Genomic DNA, 20,545 nt, shown 5'->3' with positions numbered 1-20,545 from the left:
CTTCGGCTTCACTATAATTTAAAACTTCCTCTTATAAAAAAAAAAATCATTGAAATAATAAAAAGGCAAGCCACAGACTAGGAGAAAATATTTGCAGCACATGCATCTGCCAAAAGACCTTTACCCAGAATATATAAAGAACTCCCTTAACTCAATAACAGCAACAAAAAAAATCAATTTCTTATAATAGGCAAATGACTTTAACAGACACTTTACAAAAGAAAATGTCCAAATGACTGATAATGGATCAACACAATTAGTTATCATGAAAATACAAAGTGAAACCATGAGATGACATGACACATCTACCAGGATGACTAAAAAATAAATAAATAAATAAACAGCATCAAGTGTTGGGAGAAGATATGGAGCAATCAGAACCCTCTTACATTGTTGGTGCAATATAAAATGGTACAACCACTTTGGAAAACTTTTTCTGCAGCTTCTTAAACACTTAAACTTACATCTATCCCATGATCTATTAATTCTACTCCTAGATATTTATCCAAGAGATATGAAAATATTTCTTTACAAAAAGTGTTAAACAAGAATTTTCATTGCAGCTTTATTTACCACATCAAAACCAGGAAACAACCCAAATGCCTATCAAAAGAATAAATTAATTGAGGTATATTTATATAAAGGAATGCTCAGCAGTAAAAAGGAATGATCTACTGATACACATCAACATGGACGAGTCTCTAAAATATTATGCTAAATGAAAAAACAAACAGAAAACAAGCATAATGTATGATTCTATTTATACGCAATCCTAGAATAGGTGAAACTAAGTTAACTAACAATTTTTTTGTGCGTGCAGGATAAAGGGGGACTGGAAAGGGGAAATGGAACTTCCTGAGGCATTGGAAATGTTCTGTCTTCATATGCTTTCCTCAAAGCTGATTGAATGGCATATGTGATATCTGATAATTTCACCGTATGTGATTACACCTCAACTTAAAAAACTGGAAATGAAGAAATCTCAGAAAAATGTCAGGTCCTTAGACACTGTATTAGAAACTAAGTCTCTAAACCTGACTCAGAATAAGACTTGGGACAAACAAAAACTGACATTCCTTTTTTTTTTAATATAGATTTTCTTTTAATTTGTTTTTAATTTATGTTTTTGGCATTGAAATTTATGTCTTTGGGGGCTCTAGTACCATCACCTATTTTTTTTTTAATTTTTATTGTACTTTAAGTGAATATTTACAAATCAAGTCAGTCTATCATATAAAAATTTATATACATCTTGCTATATACTCCTAATTGCACTCCCCCAATGAGGCAACCCGCTACTTCCTCCCACTCTCTCTTTTCGTGTCCATTCTGCCAGCTCTAACCCCCTCTGCCTTCTTTTCTCTCCTCCAGATAGGAGATGCCAACAGAATCATCTATTTTTCCCTAACTTACCTGACTTCATCCTTTACCAAATACCTGCATTTGGAGCATATTGAACATAGCATATCAGACCATTTAGGCAAAGTTATTTCCAGACTTAGTGTCTTAGGTACCTAGTGCTACCACACCAAAAAAAGAAAAAAAAAAAAACACAAATAAGTGGCTTTAAAGAACAAAAATTTATTTTCTCAAGGTTGTAGAGGTTAAAAGTCCAAATCAGGCTCTTGGCCATGTTCAGTCCTTCTGTGGGTATTTCCAGCAATCCTTGGCTTTCCTTTGTTTGTAGATGGGTCTTCACATGGAATCTATCTTTTCGCTGAGTGGGTATCTCTCTCTATGTCTCATTAACATAACAAAAGAAAACCCCTATTTCCAAACAGGGTCATATTTATAGGTATGGGGTTAGAACTTCAACATAACTTTCTGGAGGACACAATTCAATCCATAACACTTAGCAGCAGGCTTAGATTTGTATCTTCTTTCTTTGATTCAACAAAGACTTCTGGGAACTGCAAACTCCTCACTCAAAATTCCTACTCAATAAAGTTGCCTTTCATTCATTAAGGGTTTTACATTTTGCCTATAGTTTAATTCAACAACTATATCAAAGGTCAGACTATGGGCAAGGCATTTCAGCACTGACTCCACAATGATGAGTAAAACGTCCTTATCTGTCAAGTGCTAGTGGCACATAAGCACAAAATAATTTTGATAAAATTATCCAGGAAGCACACTAATAAAAAATGAAAATTCATGGAGGAGGGAATGGTTCATTTTACCAAGATGAGAAATAACAGGAGGATTCTGAGTTTATGATGTTCAAATCTGGCTTTGAACTGTAAGATATTAACAGGTACAGAAACTCTAGCATTCAAAGGCAGATGGAAAAGACATTTGAATGTATTCGTGGACTTATTGCATAATTGTTGTAGTATAGGATACCTTGGTAAGGGAGAAAAGAATCAGAAAGGCAAATTTAAGCCAAATTGTTTTAAAACTTGTGAATTCCATGCATATAAATGGTTCCCTGGTGAGTAGGGACTTTGCTCTTATTACTCTTGCAAACAAAAAAAAAACTTGCTCTTATTGAATTCACCCAGTGTTCACAGGAAAAGAAACAGAATAAATCTTATAATTTCTATGCTAGCCACATCTTTTAATTTTTAAATAATTTTATTTAATTTTTATTGTTCTTGAGAATATACACAACAAAACATACACCAATTCAACAGTTTCTTCATGTACAAATCAGTGACATTAATTATATTCTTCAAGTTGTGCAACCATTCCTACCCTCCTTTTCTGAGTTGTTCTTCCCCCATTAACATAAACTCACTGTCCCCTAAGGCTCCTGTCTAATCTTTCAAGTTGCTGCTGTTAATTTGATTCCATATATATAGTTCTTAACTTTCCTTCCTCTGTTACTCCAGGCAAATAGAGGCCATCTGTTGTACTTTGGATAACTGCTTGCAAGCTTTTAAGTCCCCAGGCACTAAACAACAAACTAGGACGTAGAGCAGAAGAACTAAACATGTTATTAGGCCAATTAATTGGAATATCCCATGAAACCATGACCCTAAACCTCCAAACCAAGGAACCAAATCCCATGATGTTTTTGTTGTACATAAGTAGCCTCAGCAGCTGTTTCAAAACTACTACTTCTTTCATATATATTTGTATTTTTCATAACTACACACAAAAATACAGACATGCAAACACACACAAACACACATCACTGATGGTGGATTTTAAACTGGTGGTGACTGTTTTGTTAGCAGAGTTTTCTTTCATTTTATCTGTACTCAAGAGATGAACAGTCTTTTCCACTTTGGTATAATGGCAGGATTGGCACTAGTGTGTTTTCAAATCCCAGATGCCTTGCAGACAACCATACCCATGACAGATCTTGAAACTTACTTGCACCACTCCATTGCCTCTAAAGTTTAAGAAACTTTGCTCTTTTGGTTTTTGCTGCTGTCATCTACTAGAATCATAACATCTCTCCCTCTCATGTATTTAAAATATGACATCAGGTAGTATGATAACCAGCCATAGGCAGGTGCTGAGGAACAAATATCTCTCCAATAAGACAATTAATAAAAAAAAATTGGTTAACATCTGTCTGCACTAGTTGACCATAGCTCCATGATGTTGGTGATACTGTATGTCTTATCTATCATTTTATCTCCAAAATCTAGTACATAATAAGAATTCAATAAATATCAACAAGATAAATGAATAAGAATTGGATCTACTAAAAGAAAACCATTTCATACACAACAGGAACTCAGAAAGAAGACTAAAACTGAAGCCTACTCCTATAATTGGGAGCCCAGAATATCAGCAGTCAAAGAAATTTGGACATAGGATGTTATCAGACCAGAAGCACCAGGGAGCAGTGTGAGCTCCTGATTGGCAAACACTTTTACACTGGATAGTGCTAGGCACATTTAGACATCAACAATGGTCATACTGAGGCAGGGAGGCAGAATTAATTCTGAAGCAAGTAACTCAGATTAGAGTATAGGTATACATATGAGTTTCTTAAATCTGTGTCTCAAAATACTAGGAACCTGTTGGAGTGGACCTTTCTATGAAAGCGCTGGATGAATTTAGAGGAAAACTGGGAGAATAAAGTAAAGAAAAATAAACAGAAAGGCATGAAACATCTTCTTTATTTTGTGCTTTGTTTTGTTCCTCTAATTCAAATGTATTGTGTGTTCTTTAAGACAATGGCTAGTGAATATGCTAATTTCTATACCATATACTGCCAGTTTAGGCACAGTATATGCCATATACTGTGCCTAAACTAAACTAGCACCATGAAAAAAGTAATGGCCTAATCAATGATAAAACTGAAATTTCAACTTGAACAAAATGTAACTGTTTCTCTCCTACTTTAGGATTAGGAACTATATCTCCAGCTCTTTGTGATGAGGTTGTTCCATCTTTACAGATTAAGCAACAGCCCAACATAGGTCAACTTCCTTGGTTATTCTTGGAATCTCAGGTCCTCCTCCCTAATCTTATTAGTGCCCCCTTTACTTCTTTGTTTCTTAAAGCGTAGATAAGGGGGTTAAGAGTAGGGGTTACTGTGGTGTAAAAAAGGGTGAGAAACTTGCCATGTTCGGGAGCATAATGATTCTTGGGTTGAAAGTAGACGGCTGTGACAGTGCCATAGAAGAGGGAAACCACAAGAAGGTGAGAAGTACAGGTGCCAAATGCTTTCTTCTGCCCTGCAGTTGACTTTATCTTCAGCACAGCCTTACCAATAGCACCATAAGAGAAAAGGATAATGATCAAAGGCACCACTAGGAGAATAATACTGGCTATGGACATCTGAATTTCATTGTAGGTGGTGTCTGCACTGGAGAGCTGAATCAGGGCTGGGACTTCACACACAATGTCATCCACTCTCCGGTGGGAACAGAAGGGTAACTGAAGGGTGGCAGAGGACTGGATCAGAGACTGAGCCAGACCAGTCCCCCATGCCAGAATGGAGAGCTGCAGGCAGAGTTTCGGGTACATGATAGTGGTATATTGCAGTGGATAACATACTGCCACAAAGCGATCCACAGCCATGACCACAAGAAGGACACATTCAGTGGCCCCAAGCCATAAGAAGACATAGATTTGAATGGCACAGCCAGTGTAGCTTATGGTCTTCTCTGGACCCCAGAGATTAACCAACATCTGTGGAACACAGCTGCTTGTGAAACAGAGATCTACCAAGGAAAGGTTGGAAAGAAAAAAATACATAGGAATGTGGAATTTTGTATTCTTCAAGGAGACAAGAACTATGACCATATTTCCTACAATTGTCAAGCAATAAAATATCAGAATGACCCAAAAAAGTATCTGCTCTAAATACGGCTTGTCAGAGAATTCCAGGAGAATGAAATCACTGTGGCTGTCGTTGCAAATTGTGATCATAGTTTCTGGAGCAATGACTCTTTGGAGAATGGTTCAAAAGTATGACTTAGGCTTGCACAACAGCCTAAGTGCCAGTACAGAGACAGAAAGTGGGGCAGTATGACTTGTTTGATTCCTTTCTACTCAAGGATGAGATTTTCACCTGCTGTATTTTGGGGGGAAACAAAATAAAAGATTTAGTGACCTGCTTTAATCTTTGATATCCATCCTTCTTTCTGTTTCTCTCTTCCTCTTCACATCATCTCCATATCTTGTATCTGATTAGAACTCTATGTTATACACAATATATATTTATGATGAAAATCACTTTGCTAAATATTATGAGATATATTCCACCTTTGCCCTCAAAGATTGTACATCTCAAATATTGTGCTTAGTTTTTGATACACAGTGTGGTTCAGTGCACATTATCTTTCCATCTCTCATTCTCTATTCCCTTTCTTCTTTTATTTCTCTGTCTCTTTTTCTCAATTTCTCTGAACATCTTTTCCCCATGTTTCTCCCTCTCCCTTTCATCTCTCCTTTCCCTTTATCTCCTCCTTTTCTCTGTCTTTCCTTCACTAGCTCTTCTCTATTTCTCCTTTTGCACTTCTCTCTTAATTTCTGAATATGAATTCTGCCTCAACCACTTTTATGCTGTGTGATCTTAGGAAAGTTATTGAACCTGTTTGTTCCTTACCTTAGATCTCTCCTCAGATTTTGTGATTGTAAAATGGGAAAAATTATAGGAGCTACCTATGTTTGTTGGAAGGATTAAATGTGAGGACACAAGGAAGGCACTAAAAAAAGTTCCTGGTACATAGTATGTATGTTACCATAATTATAATAATGGTGATGATACTATTTAAAAGGTTGTTCCAAGTGCAAAACAAAATTACAGCCAAAGTTTTACAGAGAGTATGAATGATAATAACATTTAAAGAAAAAGAGCATCATATCTGTACATTACCTTCTTTCCAAAAAGAACTTGAAAAGTAATTGTGCTCACTTTCCTGCCTTTACAAATTACCCATCTTTATATTCAGAGGAGGCATATCTGTGTTTAGATGTCTTCTTCTATTTGGTCATTGAGTTTAGTATTTCATATTCTTAATTTCTAGAGTATCTTCTACCCTGTTTAGTAATTCTCTAAGTTTTTACACTAGTTGTAGTTCTGTATTTTTAATGTACTCTAAGGAGGTGATGATGAAGATTTTAAGAGAGAGAAAATTGAAAATTTATGGGCAGAACCATTAAACATTTTATGGATCTAATATTTTTCATTTGAAAATCATAAAAATAAACTTACCAATAAAATGATAAAAATAGGAAAAGTATTAACGCACACAAATCAACTGTATTGGAATTCAGGATTCATAGATTCTAGACCCCACTTTGTCATTAATTAGGAAGCTGACCTTCACTGAGAAAGGATCATGCTAGACTACACAATGTCTAAGAACTCTATGAGTTCTAAAAAGGTTGTGATTCTGTGATTTTCATCCTCTACACAGCAACTCACTTGTACTAGAATTGTTCTTTCCTAGTTTTCTTTTATAATGCAGCCTATATATCTATGGAAACCCTGGTGGCGTAATGGTTAAGAGCTACATCTGCTAACCAAAAGGTCAGCAGTTCAAATCCACCAGATGCTCCTGAGAAATTCTAGGGGGCAGTTCTACTGTGTCTTATAGGGTCGCTATGAGTCAGAATCAACTCAACAGCAACGGGTTATATAACTATATCTATATCTACGTATCTTTATATCCATCTATCCTCTCTCTCCTAGTTCCTTTTTTATTACTAACCATTGGAGAAGATATATTTTTCCCTTGATCAACTATTTGCAAAAGGCGGAGGGACAAAGTCTTCATCTAGCTGGCTTTCACCATGAAAAACACAAGAATTCTCTTCATCTCTTCATCTCTGTTTCTTCATCTTGTCTTCTTCCTGAAAATATTAACAGTCCTTGTTATTTTATGTAACCCCCCTCCTACTTCTCAGAGCAAACAGTATCTGGAGGAGTTCATGCTGTGAGCATGAATAATGGTGATACTATTTAAAAGATTGTTTCAAGTGCAAAACAAAATTACAGCCAAAGTTTTGCAGACAGTATGAATGATATTTAACAATATTTAAAGAAAATGTGGTTGCAAATGTGGGGTACAGCGTTTGTACCTCACCTTCTGAAGTATATGTCTCTGGTGCCAGTGTGTCTCTTCTCCTCAGCCCCGTTCTGATTTCAGCAGAGCTGCATTGGCCAGTTCTGTGTGAGCTCAAACTCACTGCATGCATACTGACAGTGACTACCTCAAGCACGCTGTATATGTTTTCATTGTCTATTCTAAAGCCTTGTCTGTCTCTGTAGAAGCTCCCTTCGTACATAGACAAGTGCTGCCCAGAAATGAAAGTGATTTAATGACCCCAGGGGAAACACTCACACAATGGAGGATGAGAACTTGTAGATATGTGCTCCAGGCACTCTTACTTCAGGTAAAAACTTCCCATATGATTTTTACGAGGTCCTTGGAGAAATGAGTGCAAATACTTAATACACTCAGCTGCTAACCAAAAGGTTGGAGGTTTAAGCCCACCCAGAAGTGCCTCAGAAGAAAGGCTTGGGGATCTGCTTCTGCAAAAATTAACCATTGAAAACCCTATGGAGCACAGTTCTATTCTGATATATGTGGGGTTGCCATGAGTTAGATTTGACTTGGGAATTGAGGCCTTAGTACACACGAGCCAGCTAGAAGCCTTATCTTGGCTTTCTTCCTTATCTGTCTCACCCTTCCTATTTTCTCACTTATGCTTCCTGACATCACCTCCCAAATCAGCTATCGGCACCTGATTCCTTGTCTCAGGCTCTGCTTTCAGGGAAATCTAAATTAATCTACAACTGGCACTTGGGCAATGATCACCCACTAGTCAGATTGCAACAGGTCCTTCAGTGCTAGAGGAAAATGGGGTAGTGGTAACTCTTGGCAGCTGTAATATCACCTTTACTGACAGTCTTACCTTTTGTGGCTTGAGATGAGGTACAGGTGGAAGGAGAAGAATTGGGACATGCAGTATATGTAGCCCTTAAAAGGCATGTGGGCAATGGTAATTAGATTGTTGACTAGAATTTGTTGACTCCCTTGGAAGCCTTGAAGAAAGAACAATATGCTTAAATCAGCCAACTATGAACCTGGGGCAGTGATTCTCAAACTTTATACACAGGTTGCTGAGCTCCACACCCAGAGTTTCTGATTCCAGAGGTCTGGGCTAAGGCTCAAGAACTTGCATTTCTAACAAAGTGCATGTGATCCTGATGTGGTTGGCCCTGAAACTACACTTCGAGAACCACTAACTTAGAGAATACTGTGAAAGCCAGAAGATTTACATGGCAGCATTTAAAAAGACTCATTTCCTGCAGCAATAGGGAAGACTCTTGAATACCAGACCCAAGACTTAATATTAAGGGCCACAGAGCTGCAAAGAACACAAAATGTACAGGCTCAACAGATCTTGTATGTGAAATCTATGGCCTTGATAGAGGAGGAGTAAGACATTGAGACCAGGTACAGTAGATATCTGTATGAACAATTGCATCTCAAAAACACGAACCTCCAAATTTCTCTGAACCTTCCAAACTAGCAGAGGCAGTCTCTTCCTTCTTTCTAGAGAACAGACACCTCCATTTACCTAGAAACCATGTAAAGCCCTCACCTGAGGCAAGTGCCTTGCAAGATAATGCTCTTCTTTTGAAATCTCTCCTTGCCTTCACTCAACACCAAATATTAATACATTTTAATCCACTAATTCCATTTCTGGTAAAAAATCCAAAGAAAAGGAGGCCAGATATGGAAAGAGATTTATTCTGAATAATCTACAGTACAAAGTAATAAATTCAAAAGATGTCAATAGTAGGAGAATGATTGAGAAACTATGTATATATATTATTTCTATGTAAATTATCAATTTATAACAGAATTTTATACAGCTACAAAAACATGTATTAATACTATAATTATATTCTACTGATAGGAGTCTTATATTACATACAACAGAAAAATGAATTTAAATAAATACATGAAAATACTAGCAAGCAATATTCTTTGAGATTGTAGTCACGTGCTGGATAATGTCCATTTGGGCAATGTCCGACTGCACATATGTTTTTGTGGTACCACAAGATTATACAGGCAGTCCCCGAATTATGAACAAGTTCCTTTTCTAGGTCTGTCTTTTAAGTCAAATCTGTACATAAGTCAAAACGATTAGGTATGGTTCACATCTAAGGATAGTCAAATGTTTGTTAGTATACAGTATATAGTGTACATTTCTATGCATAAAAAATATTAAAGAAATACTTCTAGATACACTAAAATATCTTTAACATAACAATACAGTAATAATAATAATAGTGTTTTGATGTGTGTTACAGAGTAGAACCATTTGATATTATATACCTTGAATTTTTAATATAATGGGATTTATGGGATTGGTTCATAACTATGGAGTGTACATGAGTCAGGTGTTCCTAACCTGGGAACTGCCTGTATACAATATGGTGTTTGCACAACATTCCAATCACATAATGTCCTATTTCACAGAATGTATCATGGACATTAAGTGACACATGATTATACATCTAGGGTGATGCTCAATTTAATTTTGGTTTTGTTTCTTTTACTAAAAATCTTAGTGAGCAAAGATTAAATTATAAATTGCATAAATTAATTTATTTTCCAAAACTACTCTTGTTGCAATCCCATATTATTTCTACTAGTACTGTATCCCCCTCCTACATGTCTATCAGTTTCTCATTCTGTGGGGGCTTGTGTGTTGCTGTGATGCTGGAAAGTATTCAGATACCAGCAGGGTCACCCGTGGAGGACAAGTCAGCTGAGCTTCCAGACTAAGACAGACTAGGAAGAAGGATCGGCAGTCTAATTCTGAAAAGCATTAGCCAGTGAAAATGTTATGAATAGCAGTGGAACATGGTCTGATATAGTGGTGGAAGATGAGCCCCCCTAGGTTGGAAGGCACTCAAAAGATGACTGGGGAAGAGCTGCCTCCTCAAAGTAGTGTCGACCTTAATGACATGGGTGGAGTAGAATTTTCAGGACCTTCATTTGCTGATGTGGCATGACTCAAAGTGAGAAGAAACAGCTGCAAATATCCATTAATAATTGGACCCTGGAATGTATATGAAGTATGAATCCAGGAAAAATGGAAATGAAATGGAATGCATAAACATTGATGTCCTAGGCATTAGTGAGTTGAAATCGACTGGTATTGGCCATTTTAAATTGGACAATCCTATAGTCTGCTCTGCTGGGAATGAAAGCTTGAAGAGAATGGTGTTCCATTCATTGTCAAAAAGAACATTTCAAGATCTATCCTGAAGTACAACACTGTCAATGATAGGAAAATATCCATATGCCTACAAGGAAAATCAGTTAATATCACTATTATTCAATTTACGCACCAACCACTAAGGCCAAAGTTGAAGAAATAGATTTTTACTAGCTGTTGCAGTCTGAAATTGATCGAACATGCAATCAGGATGCACTGATAATTACTGGTGATTGGAATGCGAAAGTTGGAAACAAGAAGGATTGGTAGTTGGAAAATATGGTTATGGTGATAGAAACAATGCCAGAGATCGAATGATAGAATTTTGCAAGACCGATGACTTCTTCATTGCAAATGCCTTCTTTCACCAACATAAACGGTGACTATACACATGGACCTCACCACATGGAACACACAGAAATCAAATTGACTACACCTGTGGAAAGAGACGATGGAAAAGCTCAATATCATCAGTCAGAACAAGGCCAGGGGCTGGCTGTGGATGAGACCATCAATTATTCATATGTAAATTCACTGAAACTGAAGAAAACCAGAGCAAGTCCATGACAGCTAACATATGATCTTGAGTATATCCCACCTGAATTTAGAGACCATCTCAAGAATAGATTTGACACATTAAACGCTAGTGACCAAAGACCGGATGAATTGTGGAATGACATCAAGGACATCATACATGAAGAAAGCAAGAGGTCATTGAAAAGACAGGAAAGAAAGAAAAGACCAAGATGGATGTCAGAGGAGACTCTGAAACTTGCTCACAAATGTCGAGCAGCTAAAGCAAAAGGAAGAAATGATGAAGTAAAAGAACTGAACAGAACATTTCAAAGGGCGGGCTCTAGAAGACAAAGTATTAAAATGACATGTGCAAAGAGCTGGAGATAGAAAACCAAAATGGGAGAACACGCTCAGCGTTTCTCAAGCTGAAAGAACTGAAGAAAAAATTCAAGCCTCAAGTTGCAATAGTGGAGGATTCTATTGGGAAAATATTAAACGACGCAAGAATCATCAAAAGAAGATGGACAGAATACACAGAGTCATTATACCAAAAAGAATTAGCTGATGTTCAACCATTTGAAAAGGTAGCATATGACCAGGAACTGATGGTACTAAAGGAAGAAGTTCAAGCTGCTCTGAAGGCATCGGTGAAAAACAAAGCTTCAGGAATTAGCCGAATATTAATTGAGATGTTTCAACAAATAGACGCAGTGCTGGAGGTGCTCACTCATCTATGCCAAGAAATATGGAAGACAGCTTCCTGGCCAACTGACTGGAAGAGATCCATATTTATGCTTATTTCCAAGAAAGGTGATCTAACCAAATGGAGAAATTACAGAACAATATCATTAATATCACATGCAAGCAAAATTTTGCTGAAGTTCATTCAAAAACAGCTGCAGTATATCGACAGGGAACTGCCAGAAATTCAGGCTGGTTTCAGAAGAGGACGTGGAACCAGCCAGATCATTGCTGATGTCAGATGGATCCTGGCTGAAAGCAGAGAATACCAGAAGGATGTTTACCTCTGTGTTATTGACTATGCAAAGGCATTCGACCGTATGGATCATAACAAATTATGGATGACATTGCAAAGAATGGAAATTCCAGAACACTTAATTGTGCTCATGAGGAACCTTTATATAGATCAAGAGGCAGTTGTTTGGACAGAACAAGGGGATACTGATTGGTTTAGTCAGGAAATGTGTGCATCAGGGTTGTATCCTTTCACCATACCTATTTGATCTGTATGCTGAACAAATAATGTGAGAAACTGGACTCTGAAGAATGGGGTGTTAGAATTGGAGGAAGACTCATTCACAACGTGCATTAAGGAGATGACACAATCTTGCTTGCTGAAAGTGAAGAGGACTTGAAGCACTTACTAACGAAGATCAGAGAGTACAGCCTTCAATATGGGTTGTACCTCAACATAAAGAAAACAAAAATCCTCACAACTGGAACAATAAGCAACAACATGATAAATGAAGAAAATATTGAAGTTGTCAAGGATTTCGTTTTACTTGGGTCCACAATCAACAGTCATGGAAGCAGCAGTCAAGAAATCAAGTAATGCATTCCATTGGGTAAATCTGCCTGAAAGGACCTCTTTAAAGTATTAAAAAGCAAAGATGTCACCTTGAAGACTAAGCTGCGCCTGACCCAACCCATGGTATTTTCAATTGCATCATATGCATGTGAAAGCTGGACAATGAATAAGGAAGACCGAAGAGGAATTGACGCCTTCGAAATTGTGGTGTTGGTGAAGAATATTGACTATACCATGGACTGCCAAAAGGACAAACAAATCTGCCCTGGAAAAAGTGCAAACCAGAATACTCCTTAGAGGCAAGGATGGCGAGACTGCATTTTACATACTTTGGACATGTTGTCAGGAGGGATCAGTCCCTGGAGAAGGACATCATGCTTTGCAGAGTACAGGGTCAGCGGAAAAGAGGAAGACCCTCAACGAAGTGGACTGACACAGTGGCTGCAACAGTGGGCCCAAGCATAACAATGACCGTAAGGATGGCACAGGACTGGGCAGCGTTTCGTTCTGTTGTGCATAGGGTGGCTATGAGTCGGATCTAACTCAGCAGCACCTAACAACAACTAACAGTACAGCCCCAGTGAATTAATGCTGATCTTAAACCTCAATCTGTTAATTCATATGTTAAGCTACTTTTCGTGGTATAATTTTTGGCCCTGCAAATTTCTGGCAGGTTTAGTCCAAACATATTCATTACGAAAGTCAATAAACAAACAAATACTATTTTCCCATATATACCATCTAAGGGCTCACGATTTGACCCTGAGACCATTTAAAAGAAACTTGGTGCTATGATTTCATTTATCCTTGTACTCTACCAATTAAACACCTTCAAATTTATTTTGGATGTTTTGTTTCACAACTCTAATCTTCACCCTTGTTTTAGAATTTGTGAACTCCTGATGTGCCAGTATTATGCTACCTGTGCAGCTGGGAATAGAGTTCACTTCTTTCCTCTCTGGACACAAAGACCAATTAAACTTGAGGGGCCCTGGAGTTCCTAGGGCTGAAAAAGAGGACACAGAGCTGTATTGATGGCAGGCCCTTGGTGAACATTCATTTTCACCAAGTTCACTTTAACAACAACTTTCTTTCTGTGACTCTATTAATGCTGTTGATGTACATACACTCATCTTCTCTTTGTATAAATCTCTTAGGAACTTAATGGGTTGAGTCCATATAAGTTAAAACTGTCTCAGAGACTGAAGGCAATATGTATAAAATACCTTTACCTCTTCGTAAGGACTTTTCTCATATGTTCTTGATCCAGTCCAAGTAACATGCTAATTTCACTCTGAATTTGTGGAACAAAAGGTGGTTGAATAAGAATGTCACAAGGGTTGAAAGCTCAAAAACTCATCGCATTTATCAATCTGTTTTTGGATCAGACTTTCTTCAAAACATGGCACTAAGAAAGAACTGTGTATCTCTTTGATACTTAGAATAAAGGTGAATGATGTCTACTGCAGAGAATTAAGTTACCAGGATTGTGAAGGGCCTCTTAAGGTCATCTTACCCACATACTCCTTCTGGATTGTATCGCATTAAATAATCTGAGGGTCTAATTTGTTTCACAAGAACCTTAAAATAAATGTCAAGTATTTTCAATGATTCCAAAAATTCTTTTTAATAAAAGCTCTTTTGAGTAAACATTTGCCCACACTATCTCCACGCATAGGAATAATTAGTGGTATTTAAAGTTTCTTTAAACCAGTGTAGGATACATAAATAAGGAAAGATTTAGGATGAGAGTGGAATAAACATGAACTTCACCAAGTTCATTTTTATGTTAATGTAAAAAAGGAATTTGTCAAAGCGATCTGTAGATTCAATGGAATCCCAATTAATTTCCAACAGCCTTCTTTACAGAAATGGAAAAACCAACCCTCAACTTTATGTGGAATGGCAAGAGGCCCTGAACAGCTAAAGCAATGTTGAAAGAGAAGAACAAAGTAGGAGGACACACACTTCCTGATTACTGCAGGTTTTTTTTTTTTTTACACTGCTACAGCAAACAGCCTGGTACTATAACAACAATAGACACATAGACCAATGGAATAGAATTAAGAATCCAGAAATAAACCCATACATCTATAGTCAACTGATTTTTTACAAATGTGGCAAGTCCATTTCATGGGGAAAGAAGAGTCTCTTCAATAAATGTGTTGGAAAATTCGGATTTCCATGTGTAGAAAAATGAAACAAGATCCATGTATCACACCATACTGAAAAACAAATTCAAGATGGAATAAGTACCTATATGTGCAAAATAAAACCATAAAACTCTTTGAAGGAAAACCAGGGGCAATGCTGTCAGGTCTAGCTTTTAACAGTGGATTATCTAACACAATAACAAAACCACAAACAGTCAAGGACAAAATAAATAAATGGGAGTTTATAAAAATTAAAAAATTTGTTCATCAAAAGACTAGCAAAAAAGGGAAAGGCAAGCTAATGACTGGGAGAATATCTTCAGAAAATATATATCTGACAAGAATCTAATTTTATATATATATATATATATACATAAAACTTCAACAATTTACAAAAAGACAAATAAACCAATCATAAAATGGGCAAAGGACTTGAATAGATATTTCACCAAAGTGGACATTCAAATGGCCACCAAACACATGAAAATATGCTAAGCGTCAGTAGCCATCTTAGAGATGCAAATCAAAACCACACTGAGATACCATTTCACTCCCACTAGGATGGCTAATACAGAATTAAAAAAAAAAAAAAGACAGAAAATAACAAATGTTGGTGAGTATGTAAGGAACTTTGAACTCTTATCCATTGCTGGCAAGAATGCAAAATGGTACATTGCTTAAAGGTAGGGTTGCACAGCCAATTATTGCTGTCAAAAAGTTGTACACCTGTAAAAAGTTGAATTGTCAAAAGTTGTGTGATAAACATCTTTACAACAATGACAAAAAAAGAGAGTAGCTGCTGAGGCTGCTTACGTACAACCAAAATTGTCTTAGGATTTGGTTTTTTGGTTTGGAGATTTAGGGTCTTGGTTCCTTGGGACATATCAGATAATTGCCTTAATAATGTGTTTAGTGCTTTTGTTCTACCTCTTATTTCCTTGTGTAGTGCCTGGTGTCTTAAAAGCTTGCAAGTAGCCATCGAAGGCACAGTGATTGGTCTCTTTTCTCCTGGAGCAACAGAGAAAGGAGGAGTGTCAGGAATAGAAGGCGGAAATGGAATGTGTGGCTTCCATGAACAGCCTACCTCCTTTGCCATGAAACCAGAACTGGATGGTGCCTGGTTACCATTATTGAACATTTTGATCAAACATTCTATAAAAGAATCCTGATCAAAAGCGGAAAGTGCAAAACAGAATTTCAAATTTTCATGGACTCCAGACTTCCTGGAGCTGTGAAGATTGGATGAACTCCTGAAACTATTACCCTGAGATAATATTTAAAACTTAAACCAAAACCCCCCCTGAAATCTTCTTAAAATCAAACAATAGTTTAACTTAACTAGTAAAAAGTGTCTGCCATAAGCATTATGCTCTTTTAAGAACTACCTATACGGGATCAAAGTGACAACAGCAACTTGAAAGATTCGATAGGAAACTCAAGGGGCAGTGAATTTATGTTAATGAGGGAGGAACAACTGAGAAAAGGAGGGTGAGAATGATTGCACAACTTAACGAATGTAATCGATGTCACTGGATCGTACATGTACAAACAGTTGAACTGGTGCATGTTTTGCTGTGTATATTCTCAACAACAAAACATATTTAAAAAACAAAAGAAGTAAAATAGGAATTTGTGGGTAAACTGGTACTGGTTCCGTACAAATTATAGGGAAGGGTGGAAGATGGGGAAAAAAAAAAAAGTAGAAAAAAAAGAGGTATTGAGTAAAGTCCTCTTATATCCCATGCCCCTTAGACAGCCCAATATCTTCTGCGTAACCTTTGACTTGACTTCTACTTATAGGAAAACTATGGTCTCATTATTATGTTAGAAACAAAGAAAAACTGACATATGTATTTAATCTTTTCATATTTTACTTTCCAGAAGTTATAAATTCTGTGCCCACTAATAGCAAATTGGCTGTCTGTTTACGCAGATCTATGCCAAACCAGGGTAAGAATAAAAAAAAATAATAATAATATAGCATCACAATTAATGATAACTAGCTCACATTCGGAAACCCTGGTGGTATAGTGGTTAAGTGCTACGGCTGCTAACCAAAAGGTCGGCAGTTTGAATCCGCCAGGCACTCCTTGGAAACTCTATGGGGCAGTTCTGCTCTGTCCTATAGGGTCGCTATCAGTCAAAATCGACTTGAGGGCAGTGGGTTTTTGGTTTTGGCTCAAGTTCATTAAATGCTTACTATGTTTCAGGCACTATCCTAATTTCAGATGTGCATGCATTGCTTCATTTGAACTTCATAATAACTCTGATGTAGGCCCTCTTACTATTCTGAATTTAGAGACTTAAAAAAAAAAAAAAAGTGTAGCACAAGAATGTTCACCTACTTGCCCAGGGTCACACAACTCATTGGTGGTGGAGCCAGAAATCAAATCCTGGCTTGTTCTTAACAACTAACTTTTTATTTATCTATTTATTTATTATTAACTTTTATTGAGCTTCAAGTGAACGTTTACAAATCAAGTCAGACTGTCACATATAACTTTATATACACCTTATTCCGTACACCCACTTGCTCTCCCCCTAATGAGTCAACCCTTCCAGTCTCTCCTTTCGTGACATTTTTGCCAGCTTCCACCTTTCTCTATCCTCCCATCCCCCCTCTATCCTCCCATCCCCCCTCCAGACAGGAGATGCCAACACAGTCTCAAGTGTCCTCCTGATATAATTAGCTCGCTCTACATCAGCATCTCTCTCCTACCCACCGTCCAGTCCCTTTCATGTCTGATGAGTTGTCTTCGGGGATGGTTCCTGTCCTGTGCCAACAGAAGGTTTGGGGACCATGACCTCTGGGATTCCTCCAGTCTCAGTCAGACCATTAAGTATCGTCCTTTTATGAGAATTTGGGGTCTGCATCCCACTGTTCTCCTGCTCCCTCACGGGTTCTCTGTTGTGTTCCCTGACAGGGCAGTCATCGATTGTGGCCAGGCACCAACTAGTCCTTCTGGTCTCAGGATGATGTAGGTCTCTGGTTCATGCGGCCGTTTCTGTCTCTTGGGCTCTTAGTTATCGTGTGACCTTGGTGTTCTTCATTCTCCTTTGATCCAGATGGGTTGAGACCAACTGATGCATCTTAGATGGCCACTTGTTAGCATTTAAGACCCCAGACGCCACATTTCAAAGTGGGATGCAGAATGTTTTCATAATAGAATTATTTTGCCAATTGACTTAGAACTCCCCGCAAACCATGGTCCCCAAACCCCCGCCCTTGCTCCGTTGACCTTTGAAGCATTCAGTTTATCCCGGAAATTTCTTTGCTTTTGGTCCAGTCCAGTTGAGCTGACCTTCCGTGTATTGAGTATTGTCCTTCCCTTCACCTAAAGCAGTTCTTAGCTACTAATTAATCAGTAAAAAACCCTCTCCCACCCTCCCTCCCTCCCCCCTCGTAACCACAAAAGTATGTCTTCTTCTCACTTTATGCTGTTTCTCAAGATCTTATAATAGTGGTCTTATACAATATTTGTCCTTTTGCCTCTGACTAGTTTCGCTCAGCATAATGCCTTCCAGGTTCCTCCATGTTATGAAATGTTTCAGAGATTCGTCACTGTTCTTTATCGATGTGTAGTATTCCATTGTGTGAACATACCACAATTTATTTACCCATTCATCCGTTGATGGACACCTTGCTTGCTTCCACCTTTTTGCTATTGTAAACAGAGCTGCAATAAACATGGGTGTGCATATATCTGTTTGTGTGAAGGCTCTTATTTCTCTAGGGTATATTCCGAGGAGTGAGATTTCTGGGTTCTATGGTAGTTCTATTTCTAACTATTTAAGATATCGCCAGATAGATTTCCAAAGTGGTTGTACCATTTGACATTCCCACCAGCAGTGTATAAGACTTCCAATCTCTCCGCAGCCTCTCCAACGTTTATTCTTTTGTGTTTTTTGGATTAATGCCAGCCTTGTTGGAGTGAGATGGAATCTCATCGTGGTTTTAATTTGCATTTCTCTAATGGCTAATGATCGAGAGCATTTTCTCATGTATCTGTTAGCTGCCTGAATATCTTCTTTAGTGAAGTGCGTGTTCATATCCTTTGCCCACTTCTTCATTGGGTTGTTTGTCTTTTTGTGGTTGAGTTTTGACAGAATCATGTAGATTTTAGAGCTCAGGCGCTGGTCGGAGATGTCATAGCTGAAAATTCTTTCCCAATCTGTAGGTGGTCTTTTTACTCTTTTGGTGAAGTAGATTAGCATAGATGTTTGATTTTGAGGAGCTCCCAGTTATATGGTTTCTCTTCGTCATTTTTGGTAACGTTTTGTATTCTGTTTATGCCTTGTATTAGGGCTCCTCAGGTTGTCCCTATTTTTTCTTCCATGATCTTTATCATTTTAGTCTTTAGGATTAGGTCTTTGATCTACTTGGAGTTAGTTTTTGTGCATGGTGTGAGGTATGGGTCCTGTTTCATTTTTTTGCAAATGGATATCCAGTTATGCCACCTCCATTTGTTAAAAAGACTATCTTTTCCCCGATTAACTGACACGGGGCCTTTGTCAAATATCAGCTGCTCATATGTGGATGGATTTATATCTGGGTTCTCAATTCTGTTCCACTTGTCTATGTATCTGTTGTTATACCAGTACCAGGCTGTTTTGACTACTGTGGCTGTATAATAGGTTCTGAAATCAGGTAAAGTGAGGCCTCCCACTTTCTTCTTCTTTTTCAGTAATGCTTTGCTTATTCGAGGCTTCTTTCCCTTCCATATGAAGTTGGTGATTTGTTTCTCTATCACCTTAAAAAATGACATTGGAATTTGGATCGGAAGTGCATTGTATGTATAGATGGCTTTTGGTAGAATAGACATTTTTACTATGTTAAGTCTTCCTATCCATGAGCAAGGTATGTTTTTCCACTTAAGTATGTCCTTTTGAATTTCTTGTAGTAGAGCTTTGTAGTTTTCTTTGTATAGGTCTTTTACATCTTTGGTAAGATCTATTCCTAAGTATTTTATCTTCTTGGGGGCTACTGTGAATGGTATTGATTTGGTGATTTCCTCTTTCATGTTCTTTTTGTTGATGTAGAGGAATCCAAGTGATTTTTGTATGTTTATCTTACCTGAGACTGTGCCAGACTTTTCTATTAGTTTCAGTAGTTTTCTTGAGGATTCCTTAGGGTTTTCTGTGTATAAGATCATGTCATCTGCAGATAGAGATAATTTTACTTCCTCTTTGCCAATCCGGATGCCCTTTATTTCTTTGTCTAGCCTAATTGCTCTGGCTAGGACTTCTAGCACAATGTTGAATAAGAGCGGTGATACAGGGCATCCTTGTCTGGTTCCCGATCTCAAGAGAAATGGTTTCAGGTTCTCTCCATTTAGAGTGATGTTGGCTGTTGGCTTTGCATAGATGCCTTTTATTATGTTGAGGAATTTTCCTTTGATTCCTATTTTGGTGAGAGTTTTTATCATAAATGGGTGTTGGACTTTGTCAAATGCCTTTTCTGCATCAATTGATAAGATCATGTGGTTTTTGTCTTTTGTTTTATTTATATGGTGGATTATATTAATGGTTTATCTAATATAAAACCAGCCTTGCATACCTGGTATAAATCCCACTTGGTTGTGGTGAATTATTTTTTTGATATGTTGTTGAATTGTATTGGCTAGAATTTTGTTGAGGATTTTTGCATCTATGTTCATGAGGGATATAGGTCTGT

General features: G+C 37.6%; 1 protein-coding gene across 1 annotated transcript; it reads right to left on the bottom strand.

Moving 5' to 3' along the window:
• Positions 1 to 4,291: 4,291 nt before the first annotated feature.
• On the bottom strand, positions 4,292 to 6,032 carry LOC135232989 (olfactory receptor 2H2-like). The gene has a single exon (XM_064295791.1). The coding sequence runs from the start codon at positions 5,332 to 5,334 to the stop codon at positions 4,408 to 4,410; it is 927 nt and encodes a 308-aa protein (XP_064151861.1). The 5' UTR covers positions 5,335 to 6,032; the 3' UTR covers positions 4,292 to 4,407.
• Positions 6,033 to 20,545: the final 14,513 nt, after the last annotated feature.

Source organism: Loxodonta africana, chromosome 1, assembly GCF_030014295.1.
Source record: "Loxodonta africana isolate mLoxAfr1 chromosome 1, mLoxAfr1.hap2, whole genome shotgun sequence".
Lineage (NCBI taxonomy): Eukaryota > Metazoa > Chordata > Mammalia > Proboscidea > Elephantidae > Loxodonta > Loxodonta africana.
This window is presented reverse-complemented; position numbering and strand designations above follow the sequence as displayed.

Coding starts and splice junctions, on each gene's coding strand:
- LOC135232989 (XM_064295791.1), bottom strand. CDS start 5,334: ATGATCACAATTTGCAACGACAGCCACAGTGATTTCATTCTCCTGGAA.